The sequence below is a fragment of the Numenius arquata genome, chromosome 20 (assembly GCF_964106895.1).
Source record: "Numenius arquata chromosome 20, bNumArq3.hap1.1, whole genome shotgun sequence".
Classification (NCBI taxonomy): Eukaryota; Metazoa; Chordata; class Aves; order Charadriiformes; family Scolopacidae; genus Numenius; species Numenius arquata.
The window spans coordinates 5,227,844-5,245,333 of NC_133595.1; the positions used below are offsets into that span (position 1 = coordinate 5,227,844).

The following is a 17,490-nucleotide window of genomic DNA, read 5'->3' on the forward strand; positions in this document are numbered from 1 at the left end:
CGTGTTATTGCCTAGAACGGGCATTTTAGTATTGATGATTTAATGGAGATCCGCTTTGTGTTAGCGAGCAGAGTGGTGTTCCCTACGGTATTGTAAGTTGAGTAAAAATCCTCTTGTTAAGAAAAACAGGATGAGGAGAATGAAATTCAGAGGGAGGGTAATATAGGATATTTTCCTTTTGGCTTGTTTCTGCCCACTAAAGGTGAGGACCCATAAGGAGCATCTTGAACCCTGTGGAAGACGCTATATGTTCTGATGTTGGCATTATTCAAGGAAATATTAATAACTTTAAGAATGCACTGGCATTGCAGCTTTTGGTACAGATATTTGAGATTCAGAATATGTGAGGAAAAAGAAAGGGTAATATTCCAAATTGATGCATGAGAACTATTCCTTGGGTGGAAAGGTGGTACAGCAGGGCAGTGCTTATGTTCCACAAGTGCTGCTTTTCTGCTTTGGTTCGTATTACATGTGTTGCTTTGTATGTTATCTTTATCTCTGCTTTTGGATTCTATACTTTGACTAGTTTTATCCTGTTCAAAAAAACAACAACAATTAGAACTATGAGTAATTTTTTAGGAAATGCGTTTTTACCAAGTCTGGGTGAGGATGAGCTGGAGAAATGAAAAGCAAATAGCTTTTTTTTTAGCTTGAAGTTTGCAAGTTAAGAGCTGAATTTCTAGTAGTTAGCCTATATTAAAGGGAGGGCTTTCCAGATGTCACATGGGAAAGGAAGTATGTCCTTGAAAAGGAACATTTTGTCCAACTTTTTACTCGCTCTTTAGTTTTGATGCATAAGAAGGCTTTTTGTATAGTAGCATTTTAACAGCAGTTTAAAATAACAATCAGAAATGAATCTTTTTGTGTACAGAAAAAGGCAATCTGAAGTCTAATCAAAAGCTTTCTGTTGTCTCTTGGCAGCAGCGTATTGTTTTGCTTCTCTGGGTCACAATGTGCCAGACCTTTGTTCTCTTTAACTCTTCAAATGCATCTTTAAGGAATCATTTGTGTAAAAACACACTCAAATCATTTTAGTTCTGCTTGCAGCACTGGGAAACTGTTGATGGCAGGAGACAACAATCTACAGATAAATGTTATATAAATAGAAAGCTCTTTTCTGGTTGATGAAGGCAGTCTCCAGTTTGGTTTTTAAGGTTTGTGCCCGCAGAAGGGGACAGCCTTAGACTCACTGTGTGAAACCTGGCTTATGGAGACGTGCAACGTGATGGTTTTGTGAAGATCATGGAAGAGCGTGAGTCTCGGGGAGCCTTTGAGCAGCTGGAGCGTTGCACACATCTGGATCTGCCTGTGATCCCTGCAGAGGTGGACCCTTAGTGTCTGTCAGCAGAAGGTCTGTCGTGGGCACTGAAATATAAACGTGGGCAAGCTGGCCAACCGAGTTTCTTGCTGGTGCAAATGATTAAGTTTAGTGGAATAAGGAAATGCTTGCCTGTGTGTGCAATTTAATTGCCTTTCTGCACATCTGCTAGAGGAGAGGTATGAGAGTCCTGAGGGACGGTGCATTTCCAGCATCCTGGAGCTTCAGGACTTGTTGCTCCTTGGAAGATCTTCCTGCAGCTGGGCCCTCTGTCACCGTGCCCCAAGGGGTGAGGTCTCCAGACCTGGTCTGGAAAAATGAATGCCTCCTCTGCCCACTCTCACTGCATTAGAGGAAAGAAAATTGCAAACTGAGCAGTCTTCAAACAAGAGTGCTCATCTGTCCCTGCCTCTTCTTGCTGCTGAAATGTGGGACCACGCGACTGCCGCAGTGTTACGATGGATAATAATGCTCCTAAATAATCTACAAATTGTTTTTCCGAAGAGCCAAGGTGGTTTATCAAATACCCCTTCCAGAGCTCAGGAAAAGTAAAGTCAGGTTTTCTGTTTTCTTTTTTTTTTTCCTCCTGCTGCTGCTTTAATATCCAGCCTTTTTTTGATGTGTGCATCAGCTTCTGATGTGCCACTGCAGGCTGTTCTTAGATCAGGTTTCTTGGCGTGCTGTTGACTTTATCTCGTTTACCGGATCACATTTCTGTTGCCATACGCTGTGTGATCGCAGCCTCCCCGCAGCTTTTGAACAATTAGTAATTGAGCAGGAAGTGTGTGTTCATTACAATAGCCTTTTGATTTTGATTTTACAATCACGCCGTGTTTCGTGCAGCGCGGAGGCGGGGGAGGAGGAGACACTTCTCCCAAACACGGGGAGGGGGTGGTTTTTGGTTTTGTTGGTTTTTTTTTTTTTGACAGAGAGGAGCCCGTTGTTGCAGCCACTTGGCCATTTGTCAGCGGTTCTCAGGCATCCATCCCTCCTGCGCAGGTTGCCTGGCAACCCCGGGCCGGAGCCATCGCGCCGCGGCCACTGCCTTTCCAGGAGCAGGTTGGGAGATGATTTATGGTTGGGGCTGCGAGCGCGGCGAACCCGAGAGGCAGGACTGGACCTTTCAACAGGAACCGATGGGAAACGTGAAGGCGAGAGAGAGAGACTTGGGAGCATTAGCCGGGGACTCGCAGCGAAAGCACCCTGAGCCGATAATCAGAGGGCACAATTAGAGCAAAAATAAAAGGCTCCTCATTTAGGCATCATTGATTTTTTTTTTTTTTTTTTTTTTGCTGTTCTGTTTTCTCTTTCTCGTCTAGGCTCTCAGGCAGAAACGGGTACAATGCAGAAAGTGAATCAAAGCTTTGCCTACTGCTGTGGCTGAACCTGAAATCTCTTTATAAAAATAGCTGTGCTCAAATACCGATGGTAGAATAAAGCTGGGGTTAGCACGTAAGGCTGGCAGTGCCCTGACACCTCAAAGCCCAGGGTGAAGGAATAGTTGAGTTCTCCCCCAGCTTCGGAAACGTCTGAGAGCTGTTGTGTCACCTTGGATATCGTGTTGCTTTTCATACAGACTTGTGCGTTGATCCCTGGCGTTAAACAGAGAAGGGAGAGAAAGAGTTTTATAAACTGGCATTTAGGGAGTAGTTTGTGCTCTGGTCAAATGTAGAACTCTTATCCCTGAAAACGTCACCTTTAACGAACTAAACTGAAGGAAATTTGGGTAACCTTTAGGTAGACACCCCAGTTCACTTTCTTCTGTCGCTTGAGCCTGTGAGGAGGGACTGGCGATGTGGAAGGCTTGTTGACAAGAGTGTTTTTGCGTACTACTGAGAAGGCGAAGAGGAGAGACAGGATGATGAATCCACTTTGACCTCTTGAATGGCAGTATAAATACTTTATTGAAAATTCTAAATAAATGTGTTTGTAACCAGTAATCCTGCTCTGCATGCAATCTCATTTAGCCAACTGTGTATGCAAATGTGCTATTAATGTGTTTGCATCCAGTATAAATATACAAATCTAATCTGTTTATATATGTAATTTACACACAGCTGTGCTCATGCTCACTTAATACCAATATTTTCAGCAAGCGAGAGGTATCATGGGAGATCTATTGTTCAAAACAAAAGCTAACAGTGCAGCACCATGGAAGGGGGATCATTATCATTTCAGGATCTTTTGGCATTCCCTCGAGGGAGTCTGTTTAATGACTTTCCGTCTGGGTATATGGCTGTGGATACAGGGAACGCAGGCTCCGGCGGACATTGTGCGCCTCTGCCCCTGTGTAATGCTTTGGTGTTGAATCAGGGGTTTGAGGCAGGGTTTATAATTCCGCAGTAGAATTTTTCAGGAAGACAAAGCAATCCGATTGGGGGGGGGGGGGGGGGGGGGGGGAAGCTAATTGTTTGGCACCTTTAAGCCTTTCAGCTGATATATTTCTTGTCAGTTTGTTTATAGAGGATACTTGATCTTACAGGCATATGGCCTAAGGACTATCAGATTTTTGTCACGTGTAGATGGCTGGCGAGGCAGGGCGCTCTGAGGAGGTGCTTTGAGTATCCAAGGGGAGCATTAATGCCTTTCAATATAGATTGGTATCTAATGTTAAATACCATCAAAATATTTCTGTTTTTCCACAATATCTCTGAGTAAGAGGACTTGGTGAAAAAGAATTTCATTTTCAAATTACCACGAAGGTTAGAGGACAACTTTGTCTTGAAACAATAGAATCACTTCATTAAAATTAATTGACAAGAAAAATAAACAGACCAGTATCTATTAAAAGGAAGCTGATTTGGGTTTTTGTATGTATTTTGAACTAAGGTCACAATCTGCTGAAATAAGCAAATTAAGTAAGTATATTTTAGAGGTAAGGGATACTTTAAACCAGAAAAACCTCTCTTTACACACCCCCACATACATATATATGATTATTCTCTTCCATCTTGCTCTACAAAAGGATCGTGTGCCTTCTCTCTTGGACTGGAAATCTGGAAACATGTTTGTGGCACAATTTAAGAAATGTTCACATGTGTACAGCTGTGAAAGAGGACTGTTAAAAAAAACAAAACAAACAAACAACAAACAAACTGTATCAAAACGGGTTACTTAAAAATTTGTAGTCTAATTAAGCAGCAAGAGTGGGCATTGCAGGGGTTGGCTGGCATTTATTACCGTTCATGCTTCGCCCTCAGCGCCGGTGCGGTTCAGAGCACGATCCTCACTTGCTGTCATTCCACAACTCTCCGCAAACCGAACGGATGGTGCAAGAGCAGGTGTGAACCGTGTCGGTGGTCATCAAAGCACAGACATTCCCCTGCAACAGAGGTCTCCTGCCACAGGGATTTGCAGTAAGTGGTTGGAGACATCTTCGAGCAGTTGCCAGGCTGGGTGGGCGATCTCTCCTCCCTTCGCCTGGTCGTGGCAGAGAATAAGGTCCTTCAAATCACGACCAGTGCTTCAGTGCAGCCTCTTCAGGAGGAGACTCTCAATTATAAGCTGGTGACTTGAGGGTTGGACTAGATGATCTCCAGAGGTCCCTTCCAACCCCATGTGATTCTGTGACAGCCGTGCTTCCTGCAGGAGCAGACAAAGAGGTGCTGCGGTTAGAGATGGGACGGAGCAGTGAACTTTACCTGAGAGCATCTGAGACGTATGCTAAAGGCAGGTAACGCTGAGGGAACAGCGGGAACATGGGTTTTTGCACAAATATCTACTTCTGCTTGTGCGATTGAGATCTGCTCACGCCTCTGCTACAGCACCGAGGTCTGTGGAACAACACACAGGGGCATTTAGGGAAGGCTTGCGGTGTCTTTCTGTTAAACGAGTTTGCCAGCGAGGTGATTTTTTTGCAAGCTGTGCTGTTAACTGATGTAACGCACAACAGCACCAGTATCTAATGCTGAGGGTAAAATCGCTTGCTACTTCAAAATTAAATTAAAAAAACATTAAGCAGGGTTACGGGAGTGACAGGAAACAATAAAATGAAGTTCAGATGAGGTTGAAGCATATCCTGTTCTCCCAGCAGCAGGGCACGTTAAAGGAACATAGCAGGGGCCTGACGGTAGATTTTTGTTGATAGTTCCTCTTTCCCAGTGGACTGATTGATTTATTTATTTTCACAAAGGTTTCAGGTGAGCCATCATGCTCGTTCCTCATTCTACATGCTACTGTTGTAGCCTAGAATATTCTGTTATCCCTCAATCCCTGTTCACAGCAAGTTGCTCTGAGGATACGCTTTCTTAGGCCAAGAAATTTCTGTGGAACGTCTCTCCCTTCTGCCCTCTCCTGTACCCCTGCAAAAGGGTCTTTCCCTCTCTTTTTCTTTTTTCCTCTGTGTAAGAGCATTCAGGGAATCAAGCAGCTTGTGGAAGGAGTTAAATAAGTCCACTATGTGTCTGCAGAGGTTAGCTGGATACAGAGAACAGCTCGGATATGTGTGACAGCTGCATTTCCTTTAACTTAAAGTACCGCTTTTTGCCCTTGATGGAATTACTTACCGAGCAGCACTTAGTCCTGTCTGTTATTGAGCATATAGAATTCCTTCGAGGTAGAGATGCAGTAAATACTAGCATCGTTTTCTGCTACAGCCAGGAATAGTTTGGTAAAAAAAATATTTGTGAATAACATAAGTTTATGTTTTTGTAAGAGATACCTGACATCCTTAGCTTAAACTGTGTCGTCTTAAGGAAACCATCAGGGTACTTTTGTTTTTGGAGGACAGTAAATATCATTTAACGTTATCGGCAAATGCCTTTATTTGCACTGTACGTGCATAAGTGAAATAGAACATTAAAATTCAGCCAGGCTTTTAATAAAATGTACTCTGTGCACTGAAATTCAGCTACTGCGCATGTACAATGCCTATATGCTAAAAAAAATACCGTTTGGGGCAATCTATAAATGTGCTGCACAGTTACCAGAAGTTTTGCAGATATAACCAGATCTCACTTTCTTTTCAGAACAACTGCCATAATTTTTCATCTTGTGAAATCTAAGAACTAAAGAAGCTTTTATGCATTTAGCGTTTATTTGCTGTTAACTATTAAAACACCATAATTTTTCCTACCATATTGACATTAAAACTTTAAAAGACATATTAAATATGGACGATAGTGACAACTTCAATTGGCATCTGCCTAGAAAACCTTGGGCCTTTCAAAACATGCCCCGTACCTGATGGTTTCACGATAGCAAAATCTTCCACTTTTATATGCTCATAATTAAGGAAAAGGTTGAGATAAGAACATACTGTTCTTGGACATGCTCTACAGAGGAGATTATTCTTTTTATAAAAAGATGGGGGGGGGAAGTCCTTATTTCCTGGATTAAGAAGGAACAGAAAAGGCTCTGTGTTTGTGTGTTTGTAAATATATTACATTACAACATGCTCTTCACTAATTGACCAGGTGGAAGCCACGGGAAGGGAATGAAATAGCACATGGATTTTCTTAAGAGAACATTCATTTGATCTAAACCTGCTGGAAGCAGCACCTCAGAAGAGACATATTAGTAGCAGTTATGAATTTACAGTTTTATCAGGGACATCTGGCTTTTCTGAAGCCTGTGAGGCTTCAGTTGGAAATTCTTAAATTGATTAAACAGGTTATTTTGTACTAGATGTTACTCTCGCATGCTGTTAGAAACAGTTTTATCTTAGCTTTCTGCAGTAAGAAGAAAACTGGACTGGGAACCTCAGTTCCCAGTTTAAACCCGGGGTGCTGAATTTCAGCACGCGGTAGCAAATTTTTTCCTGCCAAGCTCTAATCTCTTGATAATAGAAACCCTGACGCATAACCTTAACTACAGCTTTGCAATGGCATTATCATCGCGTTGATAAACACGCCATCTGAGCTCTGTTAGTCAGAGCATAATGGCTTTGTGTAGCTTGTCATGATATTTGTTTCTTGGGATAAAATATGGGGCCTGCAAGTAACACATATGCAAACATTAACATGCTTGTTCCTTGTTCTTCCCCGGTTATTTATAGCTCCCTGTTTACACATCGGAGCAGGATATTGCAGAATCGAGTAAGTTTTGTTGGGGAAACAGATTATAAAATGGAATGAGGACATCTCTTGTTGTGGCTGGTCAATGGCCCTGGTGACCACTTCGTAAAATAGAACTGTGCCGTCCGTCAGCATTGTCCGACCCAGCAAACCATGGGATTCCCTAATCATACTTCACGGCAATAATTATCCACAGCATTCTTTTCTTCAGTTGTGTTACAGTTTGTCTTCAGTGAATTGTACAAACAACAATGCTGAAAGAATCTTGCTGGAGCACTTCTCCTGTGAAGACAGGCTGAGAGAGTTGGGGTTGTTCAGCCTGGAGAAGAGAAGGCTCTGGGGGAGACCTGATAACAGCCTTCCAGTCCCTAAAAGGGCTCCAGGAGAGATGGGGAGGGACTCTTGATCAGGGATTGGAGTGATAGGATATGGGGGAATGGTTTTAAATTGAAAGAGGGGAGATTTAGATGAGATACTAGAAAGAAATTCTTTGCTGTGAGGGTGGTGAGACCCTGGCCCAGGTTGCCCAGAGAAGCTGTGGCTGCCCCATCCCTGGAGGGGTTCAAGGCCAGGTTGGAGGGGGCTTTGAGGGACCTGGTCTGGTGGGAGGTGTCCCTGCCCAGGGCAGGGGGGTTGGAACTGGATGATCTTTAAGGTCCCTTCCAACTCTAACCATTCTGTCATTCTATGAATTCTGTCATAAATAATGTTTTAAAAATAAACCTAAGTGGTAAAACTGAAATGTTCATCTTAATTTTTAAAAGTCTAGAACTTGGATTTTTAAATCATTGTGCTCTAGAGCCACTTCCACTCTTTATCCAAACTTCTTTCTTGTGCATTCATAGGTTTAAACCTCATTGTTCTACCAGCCCTGTGCTGCAGGACTATTTTAATTCGGCAGCTGTCATGTTGAGATGCCTTCTGAGGAGTGCAACAACATCTCCTGCACCGTTAAAATACAGACATAAAATTTGTTGCATGTCATTTGTGCAGAGGAGAGAAAAATTAAACCGTGTTACGCGGTCTGTTCTATGAGACGCTGGAGAGCAACAGGTCACTGCTGATTCCGCGTGTAACTGTTTTGTTCTTTGATATTTAAAACATTTAGAGGTCTCTATTGTGCTTGACTTGGAGAAAAGAAGTAGCTGTTCTTGCTGCAGGCGAAGGGAGAACTGGACGTGACGCCTGAATTAATGGAGGACTAGAAGAGAAAGGAAAATCTGAAAATGTTTTGGAAAAACCTTGATCATTTTGTTAAGCTTTAGAATTTCTGTCTTAAGTTTCTGCAACTAATTTTAGGGTGCTTTGTTGTTCTTTATGTGTTAAGAACTGGCTTTCTCTTGGCTTTCAATAGAGGCACGCAACTATTTTATAGTTGGGTATCTTGCACTGCCTCAATGGCCGAGTGATAATTCTGTATGACACTGCTAAAGGTGACAGCATAATTGGCCAAAACTTCAGAATGCCGGAAGGATGGACTCCAATCATATCTGGAAATTTGGAGCAGCATTTCAAGCTCCCTCAATTCTGTTACTCAGCTGGGCTATGTGCTAGGCTTACATTCCCGGTAGGGATTTTTGACATCTCCCGAGTTCAAAGGAAAGCAGTTTGTCATAGGCTTTTTCAATACAGAGTTGAATTCCAACACAAAACAAATGTAAAATAGTTGGGTTAAAAGGAATCTTAAAAAATAAATAAAATGGTCCTCTGAGAACTGACACACACCGAAGTCAGTCTTTGGCAAAAGGAGGAATCGGGAATCGGGGCTTTTCATTTCATGCACTGGACCAGATTGCTCTCTGGTATTTCTCTGTGCCTTTTTTCATCCGTGGTTGGAGTGTTCCAGCTCCGGTTTCTTCCTATTCCCCTACAGCTTTTTCTGTCGCATTTTCCTATCTATGCTCTGTTAAGTGATGCTGCAAAAGCGTGGTACCCCCGCTGCAGTCCAGGAGGCAGAGATGTCAAAGCTGGGAACCCAGCTGCAGCGTTTGGAATCTGCCTTCCCTTTGGATTGCCTGTTTTCAAATGTTTCTTAATTTAGTTGATTTTCCTTTTCCGTGATAAGCTGCAGACGGGAATTTAGATTGCGTTTTGGGATGTTGGGAGCGGTTTGAGGGCATGGTGGTTTGCCTGGTTCCTGCTGCCGTCTTTTCTTGCCCAGAAGAGGTGTGTGGGTTGTGCCAGGGGAGCGATTGGCCTCCCCCTCTGTGTAATGAAAATTCCTTGTCATTCTCGTGGTAAAAAGTGTGTGTGTGCGTTAGACAGGGGTTGGAGGCAGTCTAGGTGTCTCCCTCTGCAGGCATCTGTGGCTTCTGCCCGTGAATGGGGGGCTGGGACCCTCCTATTAGTAAAATCTTCCTCCTTCAGGAGCCCGAGCACCCCCGTCACTGAACTCTTAAACTCCCGAGAGCTCTGTTTGCTGGTTTAAAAGGAGGAGGTGGGTATGAGTAAATCATACACTGGAAGGGACTATAATCTCAGAGCATATACAACCGGTGGTTAATTCTCCTCTCTGCGCCCCCAGGCGTGTTCTTGGCGAACCCTAGCAGTCTTGCTGGCTTTGAGGGGCAGGGTTAGGTAAGGCTAGAGCCCTGCGCGGGCATATCAGCAAAATAATAGATATGAGGTTCCTCTAAAGAGACTGCTCACTCTTATTCAGCATTGTGGTGGGAGCGTATGAGGTGTACAGAGCGCTATTTTGGTAGTGAATTACCCTTTCTGGGATTCCTTATTCACTTCGTAATATGGAAGCCTGTAATCACCTGCCCCCCTCCTTCAATCAGATGTTTGCAAGAAGATGTGGTTCTAAATCCATTAAGCCAACTTGAGGTATGTTTCTTTTTAGGGAATTATTAATTCTCATCTCCCCCAGAATGTTAGCGCCCATATACTCAACACCCCTCATCTTTTTTGCAGGCAGAATTGGGTATTTTCTAGTGTTTATACCTGTATGCTTATTATAGGGAAGGAAAAAGTCCTCAGGGCTGGCCTTTTGGAAAAGAGGGACTCCGTGTTTAGTTTTAATCTCCTCCTCCTGATTCATGGTGGCGAAGTGTTGGGGGCTCTGGGTGAGAGGGGTCCCAGAGCCGGTGGCTGGGACGCTGCCATGGAGGTACCGAGCGAAGGTGCTGGCCTCGGGAAGAGGAGGAGGAGGAGGAGGAGGAGGGGAGCGAGCGATGCCTACAGCTGGCGGCCGCGGAGTTATCTTTGAGGGGGGGGGGAAGGTATTTCAGCGGGGAAACATGAGCGCAAGGGCCAGCTGAAGGTGGGGGGACCGGCGGGGAGGGAAGGGCAGCCTCGGGCTGCGGCGGACGCCGGGGGGAGGGAGCCGCCACCCCGCCGCAGAGGGGCGTTCATCCGGCGGCTGGTTCCGCGGGGCTTTCCCGGGGGGGGGGGGGGGATTGGGGAGACGGACGGACGGACGGACGGACAGACAAGGTCCGGGGGGGTTGGGGGGGGGGGGGTTGCCCGGCGATCCAGGCCGCCTTTTGCGGCGCGCCCCGCGGGTTCCGCGCCGCCCAGCCCCGCCGCGATCACATGCTGGGCGGCCGCCGCCTCCCGCCCGGCCCTCCGCTCCGCGCCGCTCCGCGCAGCTCCGCTCGCCGCCCCCGGCCTCGCCTCGCCTCCGCCGCTCGCCCGCACCCCAGCCCCGGCCACCCGCCATCGCCGCGGGGGGCCACCCCGACCCGCCGGCGGGGCGAGAGGAGGAGGAGGAGGGAGAAGGAGGAGGAGGGAGGAGGAGGAAGCGCCTCGGCGTGGCGAGCGACCGCGGACCGCTGCGAGCCACCGAGGGGAGCGGCGGCGGCTCGGCTGGGCTCGGCGGGGAAGGCGTTCGTTGTTGGGGGGGGGTGTGTGGGGGTGTGTGTGTGTTATTCCGCCGAAAAACCGGGGAGGGCGAGTGCGGAGGGGCCGGCGGCTGCCAGGGCTCCTTAACCCCTGCGGCACCGCCGCCCCGCAGCCACTTTTCTGCCCCGAAAATCAGCGTTGCGTATTTTCCTTCGCCTGCCGCTTCCTCGCTGAAAAATCGACTTCGGGAGAGCCGTGCGGCTGAACGCTTGGGTCCTTTCGGAGAAGAACTGACTGTGGTACTGACTTTTTCCTTTTTTTTTTTTTTTTTTTTTTTTTTTTTTTTAAGCTTCAAACGGTGGAAGTTTGACGTAGAAGGGAATGTGGCTTGAATTTTTCGGTATCTTCTCAAAGCCTTTTTCCCCCCGCCTGTTTCGGGTTGCTGTGTAGGTTATATGTTTTCTTCTGTCGACAGTGCTTATGCGAAGAACATTGTTTGGCTGTTGTGCTGATTAACAAGAATTTTTTTGAATTTTTTTTTTTTTTCTTCTGCTGACATACTGTTTTTGTTATCTTTTATCGCAGAAGCGTTTTATTAAGGGGTTGAGGCAGTACGGCAAGAACTTCTTCAGGATCCGAAAGGAGTTGCTTCCGAATAAGGAGACGGTAAGTACATTCGGACTTTATGTAATTTGCCTTTTTTTTTTTTTTTTCTTGCTGCTTCAGCGTTTGATCTTACGAAACTATTTCCTTTTCACCCTGAACTGAATTCTCTTCAGATAAATGGAAGAGAAATCCGCAGCCGGAAAAGGTAGCTGTAATTTTGAGTGCAGTTTTTAGGTCTTACGGTGTGTGAAAGATGTTACATAAAATAGTCGTCATTGCTGGACGGAGGCACTGAGCTTGGATGAAGTGTATTTATGGAGACCAAATCTAATTTTAAATTCTGACATTATGATGGGATAATACATTTATGTCACCCAGTTGGGCTCAAATGGCAGCGGGTAATTAAAGAAAGCCTAAAACAAAATCTAATTGAATGTGGAAGGCTGAGGTATGTGCCGGCTGCTCCTAGGACCCGCAGAATTCGGTTGTTGTGTTTAACTCTTTGCGTTCCTGAAACATGTGGACAGCAAGTGCGTAACTTGGGTTCGGAATTGATCCGTGGCTCATTACTCCTCCGAACTTCCTAAAGCTCATCCAGCTGCCGTTCTGCTGAAAATCCTGGCAAGTGCTTGGAAGGGAGATGGACAGGGAGGAGCGAGTGACTTCTTCAAAGGGAAGAGGGTTTGGGAAGCCTTGGGAATCTAGTTACTTTTCCATTAGTCCTAATTGCCAAGCTTCTCTAGAAGCTTCGGTTTCTATTCTGCAGGTGTCATTTAACTGCTGGGAGGGTGGTTTTGGAAAGCACTTTTCATATTTATTTGAATTTCAAAGGGAGATAACTCAATGAAAATTGAGTTAAGACTATTTTCTAACAATGTGTTAATGATCTGGAGAATATTTATTTAAAGCATAACTGGTTGTTTAGACTTTGTGTGTGTGGAATGTGGATGTTCAGTGGGGAAGAACATTAGAGTAAAAATATTTTAAAACCTGTCACTTTCTGTAGGACATTTCCAGTCTGTTCTCAGATGTTCTTGTGAGACGATGCCGTGGTGTCACAATCTTCCCTCGGTAAATAGTAACACCTCAGAGGTCAAATAGAAAGGAGAGGCTAAAGTGATTCCTGGAGTGCCTCCGTTGGTGTTTATGTTCACTGAGTCTATTGAGAGCGCTGGGAAAACTTAATTACTGCTGGAGTGTAGGTAGACTGTGCTTTAGTTTTCTGTTGGATTTTGAGGCCTGAAGGCCCAGTGTTGGAAAGATGACAGCTTAGAAGGAATGCTGAAACAGTATCCTTCTTAGCAGCATCTAAAAATCCGGCGCACAGGCAGCTTAAACAGTCCTTGCTTCTTTTCTTTACCATATCTCCTAGCAATGTATTGAGAACAAATTAGTGTTTACCTTAGAAATTAGTTCTGCTGATGGTAAAGTTACTGAGAGGCTCCCGAAGTCTGAATTGCAGCAACTATGAAATACGCTTTTAAATACAAAACATCTCTTTGTGATAGAGAAAACCAGTTTGTAGAAGAGAGAAAAGCTCAAAAAGCGAGGGTGGGGTGGCAGGTGTCTGACCCTGTTTGTACTGTTTGACTTCTACGTTTGAACTGGGGTGTCAGACCTGAGGCTTTTTGTAAGAGTTTGGGAAGTTTGCACGTGGCGTGGAACTTTATATAAGCTATCAGTTTTCAAGGGTTACGTTTTTGTTTTATTACGTCTACATTTTTAGTGTAGAGAAGACTAAATATGAAGTTAGAGCAACTGGGAAGCCGCGTGTCGATGGTTTTGAGCAGGCTTTTTTAGCCCCTAGTGGTAACTGATCTACAAGTAACCTTTGACCTACAACGGATTGTTTAATCTCCGTTTCCTATTTTTGCCCACAGGTCTCGCTTCTGCTTTCTTTTAATTCCCAATCTTTTTCAGACAAAATTTACAGCAGTTTTTCTGTAGTAAGACCTGCAGTAAACTCTATTTGACTATCCAGTTTTGCTTTTCCTCCTTAAAGTGGGATAATGAATAATGTAAATTACAAGGCTGTGGAATTAATTTGTCTGTATTTTTTTTCATCAGCAGAATAATTTCAGATACTTTGCCTGACGGTTTTTCTGTTGCAGTGTGAAGTAACCCTCTAGTAATTCTAGAACAGCTGGAAAAAAGGCCTTATTTTTCCTGTTTAGCCACCATATTAACATGAGGTGAAACTCCTAAAAATTATTATATGGGTACAAAAGCACTGAGGCAACTCCCGAGTTCTGCAAAAGCGACTTGGAAATGAGTCAGGGGCATTCTTGAAGTGACTTGTCCTAAATGGAAACCAGGCTATAGGTCGATACGTCCTGCATGTTTCTGATTTATTAGAGTTTACCGGACTTGTCACTGAAGCCGGTGGGGAGGGGAGCCAGGGGTTTTGCCTCTCTCTGCAAAACCCTCTTAAAGTTAAATCTCCTTGTTGTCGTGCTTCTTGTATGATGTGTACCTTTCCCAGACACTTGTATTTATGCAGCTTTCACTGGGGCAGAACTCCTCTGATATCCCCTGCAGTTGGAACATCGCAATAGTGGAGGATAAGTAATACAATAGAAATACAGAATTATTTATATTCTGTATAACAGAGACCAGGCCTGTTTTATATTAAATCAAGCTGAGGCTACTGCACAGGAAGTCAGAATGTAGAGGTGAATATGACATTGTATTTCTTTTATGATATCGGAAGGTGTAGAGTGGCCGTGGTGAGAGCTGAGAATTAGGCCATGCTGTACTGAGTTTTCCCAAGCACGTTAAGGAATGTCCTATTTGAGCCCTGCCTTTGCTTTTTTCCTCTCCGTAGTTAACGTGCGGTATCTTTTAAGAAAACCTTGTATTTGTCAATGCGTGTTTTTAACTAGTTCAACGTAGTTTTTCAACAGTTTTTTAATTGTTTCTTCTAAATGAATAACCAGCAAGAAAAAAAATCTTTATGAATGAAAATATTTACTGTGTATCAAAGCTGTGTGTTTGTTTAGGCCTTCCCTCTTCTAGTGTATTTCAAATTTCCAGTTTATTTCCAAGTTTATGTTGGAGAGGGGTTCCCGGTGGGCACAAGTATAAACAGCTGTAGCATTTTCTTCAAGCTTTTATAGACAAGAGGCATAGGAACTAAACTCAGCTCTTATCCGAGCATGGCCTCTGCTGAAACGGGTCAAGGAAAGGCTGGATCAGGGAATGTTAACCTTGGGATTCTCTGCAGAAAAAGGACTTTCATGTAGATGAGCTTGAATAAAACTTCCTTGGGTTTCCATTGAACTCTGTCTTAATTACATGTTTTGTTCCCATCTTTCTTCCTTTCCTCTTCCTCCTGAGTAGTTTTCTCTTAGTTATCGCAGAGTTGAATGGCGCAGTTGGTGAAGTGTCTCGCTCTCGTTCGGTTCGTGCTCAGCAGCACTTTTGATTCATCTATACGGCAAGCTGAGAAGCAGATTTTGGAGGCACTTATGTGACAGGAACAGTTTTCATTAATAACTTTCATTTAAATTCATATGTTGTGAAAATGCAAGGTACACAGCTGGAAACAAGATTTCTTAAGTATCTGATTTGGCTTTCAGTGTGATCCCACCCCGTTTAGGGTTAATTGGCTAAAACTTTGTGATAATACAGGATTTTCAAAGTATTTAAAATTTTCCTGCTCTGAATTCTTCAGGTGATTACACTGAGCTACTTGAATTTGAGAGGTTAGAAGCACCAGCATTGTGATAGGCCTGAGATAAACGTACGTACGTACCTGCAAGGTTGGGGATTGACTCATTGTGTTCTTGTAAAGAGCTTAACTCCGTGTTAGTGACGTGGAAAAGGTAAATAGAAGCGTGGAGTGAAGGTGAGCTTGTGCAGAGCGATACTGTGAGTCCGGGCAGGAGGAGGAGGAGGCCAGGTCATGGTGTGAACTTGCTCAGATTGAGAGCGGGGTCCTGTTCCCCTCAGCCCACCCTCTTGCTGATCACTCGGAAACGGTTCTGGGAGCTTTGGTGAGGGTACCACATCCCGTTTGCTTGGACTATTTAAGGCCGTCCCCCCAGAAGAAGCAGATTTGTTTTATGTCAGGTGTGCTGCCCGACCAGCGGAACTCAAACTCCTTATGCCACTGGAAATGGAGGGGGATGTGTGTGATAAGTTGAAGAATACTATTGTGTTATGTCATTAGAGAGCCACGGCATATGCTGCAGTTGAATTGGGGGTTTGGAAACACCGTGTCTTCCACGGGAATAGGCCCAGGCACTTTTGACCTTTTCTGAAAACTGGGGATGACACCTTTGGGAATGATTTGAGGTTCTCGAATGCTCCTGCTGTGTTCTTACAGAATGATAGAATCGTCGAGGTTGAAAGGCACCTTTTCAGATCATCAAGTCCAACCGTCAACCTAACACTTCCCAAACCACCACTGAACCATGTCCCTCAGCACCACGTCTGCCTGGCTTTTAAATACCTCCAGGGATGGCGATTCCACCACTTCCCTGGGCAGCCTGTTCCAGTGGTTGACAACCCTTTCAGTGAAGAAATTTTTCCTAATATCCATCCTAAACCTCCCCTGGCACAACTTGAGGCCATTTCCTTATGTCCTGTTGCTTGTTACTTGGGAGAAGAAGAGACTGATCCCCACCTCGCTACCAGGGAAGGTTTATGGTCAGTGATTGTGGCCATGGTCTCATTGTCTGCTTGTCTTTTTTTTTCTGGCCGGCTGGTGCTCCTCAGTGAGCCTTGCAGAGCTGCTTGCTTAGTGAGAAGTCGAAGAAGAGGACAGTGAATCTTTGTGGAGATGCAGACTTTGGTCAAATTTTGTTTTGAATTTCCCTGTTGAGCCCATGGGTACCTTTGGTGTGTGTGACTTCGGTTTGGCTGCTTAGCGAGAGATGACAGAGTGCAACTGAAAGGTCTTGCCTCTGGGTGGATGCTTCTGTATTTAGCCTTAAAACACAGTGTAAATAGAAATCATGAATATCAGCTGTTTTCTTTAGATGAAAATATCTGCGATATACTGGATTTACGCGCGTAAGAACTAAATATGCATCACCACCTTTAGCAAAAATATTCTCTCTTTGATAGTAAAATCCTTCTTTCCAAATTGAATGCTGTTGGGACTTACCTCAGACTAAATAAGCTGTGCTCTGTTGATGTTAGGAGACAAAACGAGTGCAGTGTGAGCTTTCAGCATAAACTTCTGTTTAATTTTAGATTGGGGTTTAGATAAACAATTTTATTCTTGCCTCATTAATGCTTAATCTTGTGTTACATAATATACAATATTGGCTTCCTGAGTAGCTCTTAAATATAGTGCGAATGTGTAGCAGCTGAAAGGTCACTGCGGTTGCCATATGTGCGGGCTGGCGAGGTGTTTGTCCTCTCCGAGGACACACTGTGTACTCTTGGTGTCAAAAAACAGCCTTAGTAATATTTGTGCAAGATTCTCCTGAGCATGTGAAAGGTAAAGTTTCTCCCTCGACATAATTGTTCAATTAGCATTTTCCTTTGATCAAAAGAGGGGGATAATTAGGCGAACGTACGTTGGTCTGTTAGTATAAAGTGATTAGTTAGCCCTACGTTTGCTTTTTAATATTTGCATTTAGGGGTATAACTTATTTGTACCAATAGCTGGGTCTGGGTCTGTGGCAGGGGCATTATCACCATTCTCCTTTCCCAAAGGAAATATGTTTTATTTGATGGTCTATTCCCCTAATGATGGGATATTAATACATTGTATAGTCAAGGCGTGTTATTTCCTTGTCTTGGCTGCAGGAGTGC

The 17,490-nt window shown here is 44.4% G+C and overlaps 1 protein-coding gene across 1 annotated transcript in view; it reads left to right on the plus strand.

Annotated features, from left to right (window-relative positions):
• The window catches only part of RERE (arginine-glutamic acid dipeptide repeats), a 119,672-nt gene that overhangs the window by 54,494 nt on the left and 47,688 nt on the right, over positions 1–17,490 (plus strand). Inside the window, exon 8 of the mRNA XM_074161804.1 lies at positions 11,704–11,784. Coding sequence (XP_074017905.1) covers positions 11,704–11,784 — 81 coding nt within the window. The remainder of the gene's footprint in view (positions 1–11,703; positions 11,785–17,490) is intronic.